The following is a 15,212-nucleotide window of genomic DNA, read 5'->3' as shown; positions in this document are numbered from 1 at the left end:
TAAAACAGTGTTCCAGACTCTTTTCATGCTACAACTTCTCAAACTTTTTCCCAATAAAAAGGTCATCTTTTCTGGTCTTTTCTTCCATCTCCCTATGCCGTGTTTCCATGACCTTATTCTTCTTCAAAATAACACATATCATGATATCACGATCAACAACAGATATCACGATCAACAACAGATACCAAATGATAAACTACACTCTCTATGAAAAGTCATCCCAACATAATAAAATTCTAATGTGACCAGATCTAATACTTCAAAACACGTAAAGAACTATTTAAAGAATTTAATTGACAAAAAAACAAAGTTTTATTTGAACGATTGTAACATTTGATGCATAGAAAATTCACGTTCGAACAGAACCGAATTGCCCGAGAGATCCAGATGGATTGAGATCCTCCTTGCAGAATCTTTCTCCTCTTCAATTTTTTCCTGTCAATTGCCTGGCCAAAGAATAAGACCAATGGTTGGCCTGCTTAGCATAGAAGCAAGAAACGAAGGTATACTTATTTGGGAGAGTTCCTCTCTGGAGCATGTTGGGAAGTGCTGATGCTTGATAGGGTTTTGGGGGATTGGACGGGCGGGGTGAGGAGGTGAGTAGATGTGCTTGGAGACGAAAGAGGAAGAGGGCGGAAGAGAAAGAAGCGGAGGATTCCAGGTGGCCAGATTTCTTTATATTTTTTCGTCGTCGTCAACGTCCGGGGGTTGAAGGGACCCTTACAGATTTCTTTTTTGCTTTCTCCTTTCGGTGGATCTAAACTACAACTCCATCGTCTAAGCTTCCTTACGGCCGCTCTACGCCTCCCACATGATTGAGACTCCTCAAGCAAGTCGCCACATTATTATATAATTTTTTACTGAATGGGGCATATGAAAATGAGCAGTTGTAATTGGCGGCGTAACGGTCACGTGGTGCGGAGTGGTGTGATCTTTTTTTTTTTTTTTTTTTTCAGATAAGGGCGGTGTTATCTTTCAGTAGATTTTTCTGCCGTATGTCCTGGGCCTGTGGCTCAAACCAGTTCGGTTACCTCCCAGTGTCCCGCCCCAGCGCGGGCTTCCTCGGTCCCACGCTTTAGCGATGCTTTTGATTATTTATGATAAGAAGGTGATCAGAACTTCTGCACTGGCCTCCCCCAACCATGTCCTCCGCCACCTTCACCTCCTCCACCACCGCCGCCGCGGCCGCCTCCATCACAACCACTCACTTCTCTCCACCACCTCCGCCCACCTCTACACCCCACTTCCTCCTCCCTCCCGAGCACGCCGCCTCCCTGATCGACCGGTGCCGGACCGTCCGCCGCCTCCTCGAGATCCACGCCGCCGTCCTTCGCTCCAGCCTCCACCACCACCCGATCGTCAACTTCAAGCTTCAGCGCTCTTACTCCTCCCTCGGCCTCCTCGACCGCCACCTCGCCCTCCTCCGCCTCACTCCCGACCCTAACGTCTTCTTCTGGACCGCCGCCATCCACGCCCACGCTCTCCACGGCCTCCACCACGCCGCCCTCCTCCTCTTCTCCCAGATGCTCTCCGTCGCTGTCGTCCCTAATGCCTTCACCCTCTCCTCTACCCTCATATCCTGCCCCCTCCCCCAAGGCCGTGCCCTTCACGCCCACTCCCTCAAGCTCTCCCTTGCCGCCGACCCCTATGTCGCCACCGCCCTCCTCGACATGTACGCCCGCGCTGGCGACGTCGCCTCCGCCCGCCGCCTCTTCGAAGACATGCCTGAGCGGCGGCTTGTCTCTTCCACAGCTATGATGACTTGCTATGCTAAACTTGGTGACTTGCAGCAGGCCCGCCAGCTGTTCGACGAAATGGACCAGAGGGACTGCGTCTGCTGGAACACTATGATCGATGGGTACACCCAGCACGGCCGCCCCAACGAGTCTCTGGCCCTCTTTAGGCGGATGCTAAGGTCCTCGGCAAGGCCCAATGAAGTCACGGTGATCTCCGTGCTTTCTGCTGTCGCCCAGCTGGGCTCGCTGCCTTCAGGCAAATGGGTGCATTCTTACATAAAGAACATCAAAAACCGAATTGAATTCAATGCAAAAGTGGGGACTGCGTTGATCGACATGTATTGCAAATGTGGGAGCTTGGAGGATGCTTGCTTGGTATTCCATACCATCAAAGACAAAGATGTTGTTGTTTGGAATTCGATGATTGGTGGTTATGCAATGCACGGCAACAGCAAGGAAGCCCTCAAGCTGTTCTCCAAATTGCACGCCGAAGGTTTTCAACCGACCGACATCACCTTCATCGCAGTCTTGAATGCTTGTAGCCATTCAGGTCTAGTGAGTGAAGGAAGGGAGCTCTTCCACATGATGGAAAAGGAGTACAGAATTGAGCCTAAAGTTGAGCATTATGGATGCATGGTTGATCTCCTCGGGCGCGCAGGGTTGGTCGATGAAGCATACGAGCTTGTTCGGAGCCTGAAATTTGTGCCAGACACGGTAATGTGGGGTTCATTGCTGGCAGCTTGTAGGCTTCACAAAAACATGGCTTTGGGGGAGAAGATTGCGAATTATTTGGTCGGTACTGGCCTTGCAAACTCTGGGACTTATGTTCTTCTGTCCAATATTTATGCAGCAGTGGGGAATTGGGAGGAGGTGGCTAGAGTGAGGACCTTGATGAAGGGGAGTGGGGTTCAAAAGGAGCCTGGTTGTAGCTCGATTGAAGTCGACAACAAGGTGTATGAGTTTGTTGTGGGGGACTTGAGTCATGCCAAGAGCCAAGAGATGTATGCAATGCTGGAGGAGTTGAATGGCTTGCTCAAAGCTCATGGATATGTTCCCCAGATAGAGCTGGTGTTGCATGATTTAGAGGAGCTCGAGAAAGAGCGAGCTCTCAAGGTTCACAGCGAGAAATTAGCTATAGCTTTTGGGCTGATCAGCACTAAACCAGGGACGGCGATTAAGATTGTCAACAACCTTCGGGTTTGCACTGATTGTCATACTGTTATGAAACTGATCTCGAAGATAACTGGAAGGAAAATTATTGTAAGGGATAGGAATAGGTTCCACCATTTTGTTGATGGCTCATGCTCTTGTGGGGATTATTGGTGATTGTGATTTAATTGGTAAGATCGAGCTGTAAACTCAACTTCAATTGTAATTATAGTTGTAATTTGTAATGGATGGCAACCAGCATAAGCATATTCTTTCGTATTCTAGACGTTGTCATTTGCCTCCCATTAGATGCGTGGCTTTGGGCTGGACAAAATAATATCGGTCCATATTTGTCTTTCTTATACAAGTATATCAGGATATGGATGCATATTTCACCATCCAACTAATATTGTTTGCCACCATGTCAGTAAAGAAACAGATATATCCCGCATAAGAGAAAATATATCCTTCCTCAAAAAAAAAAAAAAAAAAAAAAAAGAAGGCAGGTATCTAATTTGTATCCAAACATGGGAATTTGATCTTCTATGGCTCATGCGAATCTTAAAGGGTTTCGGTGCCAGACTTTTATCGGCCCAATTGGGCCGCGTTCCCAATTTCTCAGACTTCTTCGTGCTGTCCCCCCACTTCGCCGAGGGACCGCCCGTCGCCGATTGTCGTCGCTGGAGCCGAGTCTCGAATCTCGATCCGCCCACTCTCCCTCGCCTCCCTCCTCCTCCTCCAATCTTCGCTCAGGTGAGATCTCTTGTTCTTTCCTCTTCTCTTCTTCTTTCTTAAATAGATTGGAAATTTGAAACCCTAGTTTCTGCTCATGGATTCTTGGAACTATGGACCCACACTGCTCCGCGGGCCTTCTTCCCACCATCATCTACGCCGTCGGCCCCTTCCCGGCCGCCGGCACAACCGCTATATAAAACCCTTCCCCTTCTTAGGAATCAGTTCTTGGACGAGGGCCTTCGGTCTCTCTTCATCTCTTCTCGTCATAAAGAGTATCTGTGGGGAGTGACTCGGGTTCTTCTTCTCCTCTTCATTTTCATGCATTTATTCTTTTCTCTGAGCCTTCGAACACTAGGTCTCTGGCTGGTTTTTTGTTTTGCGGTTGGCTGATGGCCTTCTTGTTGTTGGGTAATGGCTGTGAAGTGGTGCTTCTTTTTCTCATTCTTTTTTTTCTTTCTTCTCACTGGATTTTGTTCTTCTTGCTATCTTGTATGAGGAGGCTGTAGTGATTTTTTGGACGGTCTTTTGTTTTTCTTGTGGAGGCAAGACTTTGTAGCCGCTTCAATCTGATCCCTTGTTCCCGTTCTGTGCTTCTTTAGTTTCTGGGTTGGTAGAAACTTAGAAAAAATCTTGTCATGCATTCTCTTTTCTTTTCTCCAGCTAAGCACAGTAAGCACAACCTGCGAATGGAATAGCAATTCAAATAATTCATCAGATGTTTTCCTTTCGATATGAATGGATGGTTTAGAAATATGGTGCTGCTTTTGTGGTTGTGGATTAGAAATGTGCTACTGGTGTTTTTTCACGTGCCTTGACTCTCTTGGGTTGGTCCGGTGCAGGTTTTGTTTCATATACGTGGGCATTTTGTTTTTTGTTCTTTTTTTGTAGCAAGTTCTTGTGAAAAATAATTGTCTGTATTTGGCAAGTACTAAAAGTTTACCTTCTGATGAGAGCCTGCTCGTTGAAGTTTGATGCTATGACCTTTTGATAAATCATATTTAGTTTCAGATATTACAGAAACAACTTAAAATATGCAGGCTTGTAATTTGATAGAAGCGCATTTAGCCTAGCACATAGAAGCTAACTTAACCTGGCCCTATTCAACCCAATAAATAGAACTAAATCGAACTAAATTTCTAGGGTCGGTTTGAACCAGTTCTCGTAGTTGGTTTGGTTTCAGTTTATGTTTTAGGAAATTGATTTAGATTGGTTCACTTTCTGTTTAAAGAAACCGTTTTAAATTGGTTCGGTTTTAAGAATAACTCTAAACCATCCTGACTCAAACCCTGCACACCTCTAGGCCTCAATATGATCTTCCCAAAAAGAGTTTTAGTTTGAAATACATTGAAATTTTTGCAAGAGAAGAATTTTTTGAGGATCTTCTCCATTGTCTGCCAAATCGGGCAGTTCCACGTGTTCCGACCTGTACCGACCGCAAATCAAAACGGTTTGGCCGGCCAAATCGGAACATCGGATGAGGAAGAAAGAAAGAGAGAGAAAAAGGGGACAACACTTTCGGATCACATTTTTTTAAAACAAAGATAAATACTGAAACTGGGAATGGGTTTGCCGGCACACCCATTACCGGCTTCACTGTGGTTGAAATTCTTTTTTTAAAAAAAAAAATCATGAAATAGGGACGGAATCTCCTATTTTACTCTTGCGGAGCCGCAGACGGCGATTTCGCCGTCCGGCGCTATGGTAGTTAGTCGGAGGCCCTCCGACGGCCTCTTCGCCGCTTTTGCTCCCTCCTTTTCGTTCTCTCCCCTCCTCTCTCTCTATCCCTCTCTCTTGATCAAGATTTGGCTGTGAAGTGGAGGCCTTGGCATCCCTCTGAGTGCGGCCGCAGCCCGCTCGTGGCTACCACTGGTGTCTCCTCCGGGCACCTTCTCTCGCCCTCCCCTTCTCCCTCTCCCTCCCCTCTTTCTCTCTTTTCCTTCTCTCTAGTTCTTTTCTTCGCTTCTGTGTCGATTCATGCCGATCCAATCTGGTATGTACCTATACTGACTCACACCGCCAGCCAGCCAGCATGGGTCCAGGTTCTGGTTCTGCGGATCTTGATCTTATCACGACTAATCTCTTTTGTTTTAGGACGGTAGAATATGGTAAAGAAGTGATTTATTTTACCTCAAAAAAATAGGGATAAGTTGTGATCTAGTCATCTTCCTCATCCCTCTAGCTCCTTCTTCCACTATACTTTTAAATAGGAAGCTGATGCCTGGAAAATCTCATTCAGCTGATTTCTTGATATCCTTAGAAGAAAAACTAGAGACATATATGTGTAATGCACATAAAAAATAAATCAATAAAGATCAAAAAATTGGGAGGTAAGAGAGATAATGTACATGGATTAGGTAAATAGTATGCTTGTTTAAAGTTTAAAAAAGAGTCCAATAAGTTAGGATATCGATAAGAGATGAGCGGATATTTTTTTATAAAAATAGAATTCTACCGATTTAGTCTGTCTAGAAAAGGAAAACATGAGAAATAGAGACAACAATACAAAACTAGCAACATGCTTATGCAATTTACACAAGAAATAAATTAATAAAATTCAAAAAAAAAAAGATAAGAGGGATAAGATATGCGGATTAGTTAAGTAGAATGGTTTTTTTAATTTTTTTTTTAAAAGAGTCCACTTGGTTGGGATGTGAATAAGTGAAGAATATATATATTTTTTTTTCCAAAAAATGTAATCCAACTAGTTTAAGGTATTTATAAGAAACTTTGTAGATGGGAAATAGAGGTGGATAAATAAGTTTGTGAAGAGAGGAAGCAAGAATGTTCTAGTTGCAAAATTTGTGGCATATTTCTCTCATTCAAGAATATAGTATAGATATGTGACAATATTAACATGTCTTTAATTTATTTTTTATAGGTGATGTCTTTATCTTTAATTTGGTGGTTCATAAAGCTTAACTAATTGATTACGTCTCAATATTCAAATTATATTCATGTCATTAAAATAAATATATTAGAAACTTAAATATTTAATTAATATATATTGCTATATCCAAATTTGAAGAATAAAAAAATTATGAATATGAATATGTATTTGATTGATATCCAATTTGTTATGTAACATAAGGGCTAACGGCATCAATATCTAATGATGGGAAAACATATTAATTTATAAAAAACAAAAAAAAAAGTGTAAGACCAATTAAAGTTGCTGCTTTTAATACAATGCATCCCTCCTGGTTGTTCTTCCTCCCTCGTCTGCTTCTCTTTCTCTTCTGCTTTTTCTTCGGGTCATGATGATTGCCACTCTCTTAGCCTTCTAGTTCGAGACCTTTGATCTAGGATCTGCAATCAGTATCCCCTCCCAATGGCCACCAACGTCGCTAAGAAAAAAGTGTCCTCGAATCATGATTTCGATCTTTATCAGCTCGGTTTTGCCTCCCTGAAGCATACAGCTCCAAATTGAATGTGAAATTGGTGGTAAAGAACTGAATTTGCTATCTTTCACTGAAGATCTGCATGCTAATCCCTTTCCTTTTCTTTTCTTTATAGATTAAACCTAGTCTCAAAGTTGCAAGTGGATGCAGTTTTATTATTCTGAAAATTTGGTGTTCATGTCTAATGTCAAGACATTTTGCATAGTTTTTTGATAAATTCGACTTTGGCTTTGTTTTGGTAGCTTGGCTCATGGTTCATATATGGAGTTGTAATTGTATAAGCGGTTAGCACTAATGCTTTCTGAGCTCTCATGTCTCTGGTTTTTAAGCGCACATTTAGATTGTAGAGGTACTGCTTCTTAGCTTTAGTCCTTGGATCAAAAATTTTGATCTTGCTAGCTTGACACATCAGCTTTCCGAAATAGATTTGGAGTGTTTTTTTGGTTACAAGCGGGTGCTAACACCAATCTAGTATAGGTGCACCCCATAAGATTAGAAAATAAAATATCCTATGGCTTGTGGACATGCCTGACCCTGATGCCAAGTCCAATCGTTGGTATGCTCCGCCATGTAGGAAGCGATCTAATCGACAGCGTTGTTCGCCTCACGATAGACATGCTGAGCCGACGCCGCCATGCAATCACGAATGCACAGTCGGGTGTCTCGGAGGAGCGGATAGTTGTCCATGTGCATTGTCTTATCCTGGATCCAGCCAATCACAGTCGCAGAATCACCCTTGATGATGATTTGCTCTACCTACAACTCTTGCCGAGCACATATGATACCTGCCCAGGCGGCATAAAGCTCCACTCTCGGGATGGTGGGTCCAAAGAGATGCAAACCCCCTATCGCAAGCAGTCTGGCATCCGACCCTGGATAACAAATCCTGCGCCACCCTTGGTACATTAGTTTTCTGAAATAGATTTGGAGTATTTAACTAATCAGAATTTGGCTTAAGAATTGGCATGATTGGCTTTGTTGCATTTGCTTTGTAATCTTACCTATATATTAAAACGGAGTTCGGAGCTCTCCTAGCATGCCACGTGTCAAGCTCCAAACTCTCCACGGTGTTTTTTTCTTTCCCCATAGTATTTTTTTTTCTTTCCTTCGAACCGTCCCCGAGCCTTCTCGAACCTTCCCGAGCGCTTGTGGATGTCCGCCTCCTCCCCGGTCTCCTCGCCGCCACCTCCTACCAGTCTCCGCCGTCGCCTTCCTCCCCATTGTCATCGGCATCGACCCTCCCTTCCGATCTCCCTCAGGTGTTTTCCTTCTCATAGATCTTCGAAAAAGAGAAAGAAATGAAAAGAAAAAGAAGGAAAAAAAAATGAACAATCTATGTGGGAAAAGGTCTTCCCTTTTAATTTTTCCACCTTTCCTTTATTTTCATTGATTTTTTCTATATTTTCCTCTTTTTTTTTCATTCTCAAGAGTCTCAATTGGGTGGGAGGCTCCGAACTCTTCACCCCCTCCTCGATGCTGCCTCCCACTAGTCTCTGCCATCGCCTTCCTCCCCCATCACGACTGGCGTTGGCCCTTCCTTTCGATCTCCTTCAGGTGCTTTCCTTCCCATGGATCTCTGAAAAAGAGAGAGAAATGAAAAGAAAAAAAAGGAAAAAGGAAAAAAATTGAACAAGCTATGTGGGAAAATGCCTTCTTTTTTAATTTTTCCACCTTTCCTTTGTTTTTTTTGATTTTTTGTATGTTTTTCTCTGATTTTTCCTCTGTTTTTTTTCTATTCCCAGGAATCTCAATCGGGTGGGAGGCTCTAGACTCTTCACCTTGCTCTCCTCAACGCCACCTCTCGTCGGTCTCTGTCATTGTCTTCCTCCCCATCGTCACCAGCGTCGGCCCTCCCTTCCGATCTCTCTCAGGTGACCAAGATAATATTTTAGAGAAAAAAAAATTATATGATCTAAGAAAAGAATATTAATTTTTGATATTATTACATTTTATTAATTATTTTTTATCATCATTTGAGTAGAGCCCACGCTATGCAGTGCCGGTTACTGGCTAGTTTATTCACGAAGTTTATCCAAATTCAATGGTTCAACATTTCATCTTTAACTCTATATGGTTGTCTATAAGCACAATGAATACAAAGATGGAGATAGTACCTTAATGACTCCATCATAAACAATCGATGAGTTATAAGCTAAAGAAGCTTCCTTTGTTGGCAAGGGAAGAAGGGATGTCCCATAGACTTTGCATCAAATATTTCTGAGGGAATTCCAAAAGTAATCATCCGAGATTTCCCATATGTCACTAAACTTGTCCCGAAGTCATGGAGTTAACTGTTTGCTTAATTTACAACAATTAGTTTCCTTGAGCCTTTTTCCACACAATGTTCTCTATCAGCTGAAATTGATTTGCCTTGGGTCTCTACCACATGGATCTAAAGAGGTGAGGCTGCTGCTAAGATATTTGATCACAGTAGCTGCACTCTGGAATATTTGAAGTTAAGAGCAATGAGATAATTGTACCATTTTTATGTTATTCTAATTAGCTATTTTGATATCCCACCTGTTTTATGACCATCTTTGTTGTGCTACGCAAAGCTAGAGATTCTTCAAAACATTTCTAGAAGAAAGGAGAATTTTTGAAATCTTGAAATCATGTCTGATCAAACAAGCAAAGGCTTTGTAATGTGTTGGTCATCTTTCTCTTCCTGCGATCAAGAATCAGTTTCAAAGTACAATAGGGGAGGAGTGATGAGACTGACCTCAGATCTTGCTTTATGAAGCTTGCCTAGCAAAAGGTGAGTCTAAGCATGCTCATTACATGACCCTTTCAACATGTACAAAAGTTACACATCTGATTCTCAAGAAATCTGAAGGACAGCAGTAAGTTGGGTCTGGGATTGAGCCCTGGTGTCTGCAGTTATCCATTCTACTATAAAATCTGGACTTTTGGGGCCAGCCTGTGATTGTCTCCATCCCCATTATAAATGCTCCATATTAAATAGATTTACCCTTACATGATTCAATGCTTTCTCTTAAGAGAGAGAAACAATAGGAGTGAACCTTTCAAAACTAGGAGTGTTATAAAGTAAAATATATCAATTACAAAAAGTTTTAATCAGATTGGATGACTACAGTCATCCTTATTACCTCTCGCATGCCTCATATTAAGGATGTTCTTGCAATAATCATGAGCATAGCACTTGCTAGAATCTATGAAGGTATAATTCTAACCACTAAACTATGACGACTTATTGGAATGGCTATTGTTGTGTCATTTCATTGAAAAATACCACAAAAATTCACATTTGGTACGACATGACCCACACGATTGGAAATTTTTTGTTGGACAATTGATTGGTAGAAGGCTGTTGCTTGTTCTTCAAAAAGTTGTGCATGAGGCTAACCACATGACTGATGTGCGCATACCAGAATACAACCAAGTTACACTTCTTCATCTTTTTTCCGATGGCTTAGATGGTTTAGTTGGTTGATTAAAATTTGGAGTCTGTTTTTTGATAAACAAAGATTGGTTTATCCTAGGGCCATCGGTTACATGCTTTAGCCTCTTCTTTTAAGGATTTGTGTGGGGAGATGAAAAAGGATATACACAATCCAAGATCATATCCTTGTTCATTATTGCTAGTATTTAGAACCTTATCTCTGTGGCTGCTAGCTTTTAGTTTTAACAAGTCGCATGCATCCTTGTAAGCCAAAATTGTTGATTAAACTAATGCTGGTTTCATATCCTCTTTGACTTAATAGAACCAAGCTCGATCATGGTGGTTGTTCCTTGTCAAAAATGGACCCTTTTGTATTGAGGCCTGTTAGATACTGATATGATGACCATCATGTCCTCCACAGATTATCTACTTTTTTGAAGTTTAGAAGTCAAGGATCAATGGTTTTTTTCTTAAGAATGCACTGTTGTCTCCTTTATTATGCTGATATGGTGGCAACTTTTTATACTACCTACCGGACAGGGATGTTATGTTGTGGCTCCTTTTACCATATGATATTATGGACATGTGTTTTCCCCATTGTGCTATTTGGTTTTTGCATGTGTACAAGGATTGATGTCTTGAAGGTGGCACTGCTTTACTGCCTCTGTAAACACTCTTATCGGTCATCTTGCTCATCTGCAATGTATGAACTGTGGGAATGGAATAACCAAGAAACCAACTGAACAATGGATTGCTTCATACATTACAACCACTTAATTGTATTTTTTTCTCTCAAGACCTTCATGTAGCATAGCAATACAATTAAGTAGGCATATAACATGCAATCATGTTTTAGCATATTGAATTTTTAATCTAATTGAATGATGCAATTTTAGATGAAGTTGGTGAAGCCAATTGAGTTGTTTCAAAAGTTCCTCAAGTCGGGCTCTATGGAGAAAGGTCGGCTTCTTGGACTAGATGTTGGTCAAAAATATGTTGGTTTGGCTGTCTCAGATACTTGTAACAAAATTGCATCGCCTTTAAGGTATAGTGACTCTATTGTTTATTAACTGGTCTGCTAGTTGATATAAGTGGTTAAGCTAGTGAAAGGAAAAAGGAGATCTACAAGCTCAAGAAACTATTGACCTTTTCCCCTGATACTAATTTATGCAATTAGTAGATAATAATAAAAATTCTAAATTGATTGGCAAGGAAAGAAATTTTTTTTTTCTTAATTTAGATAACAAAATTGTTTTGCATTTTTTGTTGCTTCATGTGAATCAAGAAGCTTTATGCTGCTAAGCAACAAACATTTTGACGGTCAATGCTGAAGAATCATAAACATCCTTGTGAATTTTGTAATTTTTTTTCCTTCAATGGAAGCATTCGTCATACAAAGTTTCAAACTAACATCATTTCATCCCTTATTTCTATTATTTTACTGAAACTGCAAACATTTTGAAATTGGTCTGACTGCCTTATTAGTTGCTCTGGGGAAAGAATAAGTGATGCCAAGAATGTGTTATTTTGCTTAATCCTTGCAGTGCTATGTCATAGGATGAAACTTTAAAAAGATCTATATTGGGTGCAATATTTTGATTGTTGATAAGCCTTATTTTTGTGCTGTTCTTGCCACTTCCATTAACTTCTTTTCTTCATCTAGTATTTAAATTATTAAGTTGTTCTAGACATGCGGTATTTGGATTTTCCTTATAGCATCGATTTTATGAATTATGAGCTTTCAGTTTTGACTTTAGATAAAGTGACTGTCAGCATTTGCACCATGTGTTGTCTACCTCGTGTGGTAAGTCGAAGAAATATTTCTTTTTCTCTACAGTCTATCTCATCCCCCATTGTCATTCCTATTCTTTTTGCAAATTAAAAATGTGAAGATTCTGGTATTCAAGCATATGCCGGTCGGTCCCTAGGTGAGGGGGAGAGGTGGGTCATGTAACTGGATATCCTGCTATTCCATATTTGATGCAGAGAATTCAGGAGATGTTAAGCAGCTGTGGTGTGAAATGGCTGGAATACTGCAGTGTGCTGTGAAGGCAGGGAGGCATTAATCGGACTTATTATAACTAAACTAAGCCCATCATTTTCAAAACTTGATTGCTAGCTGCTATATAGTAAACAGCATTTCCCTAGACATGTTGGAATTTTTCAAAATTTCATAACATAGTTTTAGGAGGGCTAACCAGCCATCTATAGTTTTTCCCCCTGGTTTTTGAGAGGAATGATAAGAGTTCAGACCATAACAGTTCATTGTTGGATCCTCTTATTCTTCACTTCGTAATAATCATGTTGGGTGTTCGAGAGCTGTAAAATGCATAGAGCAGCTAATTTAAAGCTCTTACATCCTCCTTTCAAGATTGGGCTCCGTGTCATGTCTGAAATGTTTGTCTCAAGAATATGATCCACCTTAACTAATTTGTATGCATCACTGTTGTCCTAAAATTATTTCGGAATCCTAAGCTTGTCTGGTAAAATTTGGAATTTGGTGAAAATTGGATGTGGATTAGAGATAACTTCTTGTTTGATAAAATGTCCTTCATTCTTGTTTGGAAGATTTTTATGTGATGATATGAGTTCTCTTATAGCCTTTTAATTACAGTTGCCAAATTCTGTGTTAGGAAATGAGACAATCTCACGGAAGAATCAGCCGCTTGGTGCAGAATTCTTTACACATTCATCAGAAATATCAGAAAAAACTAATCCTATGATAATCAGGCTTTCTGACCCACCAACTTGGAAGCTTGATATCAACTGTTATGGCAAAATCATATTTTATAGTTGTACTTTTTTTTTTCTAGTTCTTACACATGTTATAAATTTTTAATCTAGGTCTTCCTCTCTGAGTTGAAAATGAATTATCTGATTGGCATTGGTAGCAACAATGATAATTCACTGAAGTATTCTAGCATTTTGTTCAGCTATGCATATCATATATCAGCACATATATACACATTGTTTAAGAAATGGAAACCTCTGTTCATGTTCTGAATTCTGGATACATCGAATCCTGCTGTCAAATCACCTATTGCATGCTCTACCTTGCTTATATATGTGAGGACTGAAGAATGTGAATTCAATTGCTTTGGGTGACTACATCTAACAACCGGACATGCAATACCTTTATGATCCAAGTCTTGATGATTCATGTGGATGATTACCTTGGCTGTTGTGACATTGCTAACTATCCTTGGATAATGGTAGCTTCATCATGATAAATCTAAAATTCACTACTGCAGAAGTTGTGCTTCTCTATCTTTGAGCATGGGGAAAATAGCTCGGTTACATTGATCTGATTGGTTACATCTTGTCATGCTAGCACAACTTCATTAGAACTTTATCTATAGGTTCATTTGATATTAGATGATTTCTGCTTGTTAATTAAATGCACTTTTACAATTATTGGTATTTATTCTAGTAGAAATGGTTAATAAGAAGACAAATAAAAGTACTAGAATCATGGTTCGCTGAACTACCACCAACTAGGCAATTTAGGGCATGTCAAACTGTACCAACGGCTAATCAGTGTGGCTCGGGTGTTCGATTCGAAATGTTGGCGAAAACAGAGCGAGGGAGAAGAAAAGAGAGGAAGAGAGAGAGAGAGGAGGGGAGAGAAGGAAATAGAAAGGCTGGCGATGGCCTGCTGAGGTTGTCGAGGCCTTCGGGGCTCTGCGAGAGAGATTAGAGAGAGAGAGATAGAGAGAGGGGGGAGGACGAGAAATGGAGTGAGGAGAAGAAGTGATGAGGCTGTCAGAGGGCCGTCGGGTTGCCGACGTGGCCACCAGACGGTGGAAATTCACCTCGCAGATGGTGTAGATTTGAAATAGAGGCAATCTGCCCCTGTTCATTGTTTTTTTTTTAAACAAAATACGATTCACAGTAAAGTCGGCAATGGATTTGCCGGATCTCCTATTTTGAACCTGTGGCATCCACGGGGTGGATTTTCACCATCCGATGGCCACCCAACGGCCCTCCAGTGGCCTCCCACCACCTTCCTATTCCTCTGTTTCTCTCCCTTCTGCCCTCTCTCTCTCTAATCACTCTCATGGAGGATCATGGAGCCTCGGAGGCCTTGGCGGCCCTCCGAGGCCCACCACTAGAATCTCCACCGGCCTTCCTCTCCCTCTCTTCCTCTCTCTCTCTCTCTATCTCTTTTCCTTGATTCTCCCTCGTTTCCATGTCGGTTTGGGCCCAATACGGGGGCATATGGACTCGTGCAAGCACAGGGTCTGGTTCCAAGTTGGCGAACCTTGACTAGAATCGGCATCACACATTTGTGTTAATGCGATATATATGATTTGCATCAAAAAAAAAATATACATATATATGATGTTATTGGTTTCATGCTCCGTTTAATGATTTACTTTCCTAAGTAGTTATGTGGTTCTCTGATGCATGATGCAGTGTCTTGGTCAGGAAGAAAACAAACATTGATTTGGTGGCAAGAGATCTTCAAACATTGGTATGTCTAATAGTTATCATGTTTTTTCATCTTTTCCTGGTCAAGATTGAATAATATGAGAATTATTGTTATTTTGCCGCTCGTAAAGCATGTACAAATAAAGCTATGATTGAAGGCCCTTGCTATACAAAGAGTGCCTATTGCTGTCTTTCCTCTAATGGCAATGCCCTTTTTTTCTGGTGATTGCAATCTATATGTATTGTGTATAAATACATCCATGATAATTAGCATACAAAATTTCTAGGAAAGAAGCTGGCAGAACAGAGTCAGAATCCCACAAGGTAACACCAGTGTGGTTGGCTACATAAGACATGCCCCAA

The 15,212-nt window shown here is 41.1% G+C and overlaps 1 protein-coding gene across 1 annotated transcript; it reads left to right on the top strand.

Annotated features, from left to right (window-relative positions):
* Positions 1-1,004: 1,004 nt before the first annotated feature.
* LOC140850773 (pentatricopeptide repeat-containing protein ELI1, chloroplastic) lies at positions 1,005-14,893 on the top strand. The gene is made up of 2 exons (XM_019846670.3): positions 1,005-3,638; positions 14,835-14,893. Exon 1 carries the CDS (start codon positions 1,143-1,145, stop codon positions 3,060-3,062), a length of 1,920 nt encoding a protein of 639 aa, XP_019702229.1. The 5' UTR covers positions 1,005-1,142; the 3' UTR covers positions 3,063-3,638; positions 14,835-14,893.
* Positions 14,894-15,212: the final 319 nt, after the last annotated feature.

This window comes from Elaeis guineensis, chromosome 2 (genome assembly GCF_000442705.2).
Source record: "Elaeis guineensis isolate ETL-2024a chromosome 2, EG11, whole genome shotgun sequence".
NCBI classification, from domain to species: Eukaryota; Viridiplantae; Streptophyta; class Magnoliopsida; order Arecales; family Arecaceae; genus Elaeis; species Elaeis guineensis.
The sequence above is the reverse complement of the archived record's forward strand: the minus strand, read 5'-3'. Positions and strand labels throughout refer to the sequence as shown.

Coding starts and splice junctions, on each gene's coding strand:
- LOC140850773 (XM_019846670.3), top strand. CDS start 1,143: ATGTCCTCCGCCACCTTCACCTCCTCCACCACCGCCGCCGCGGCCGCC.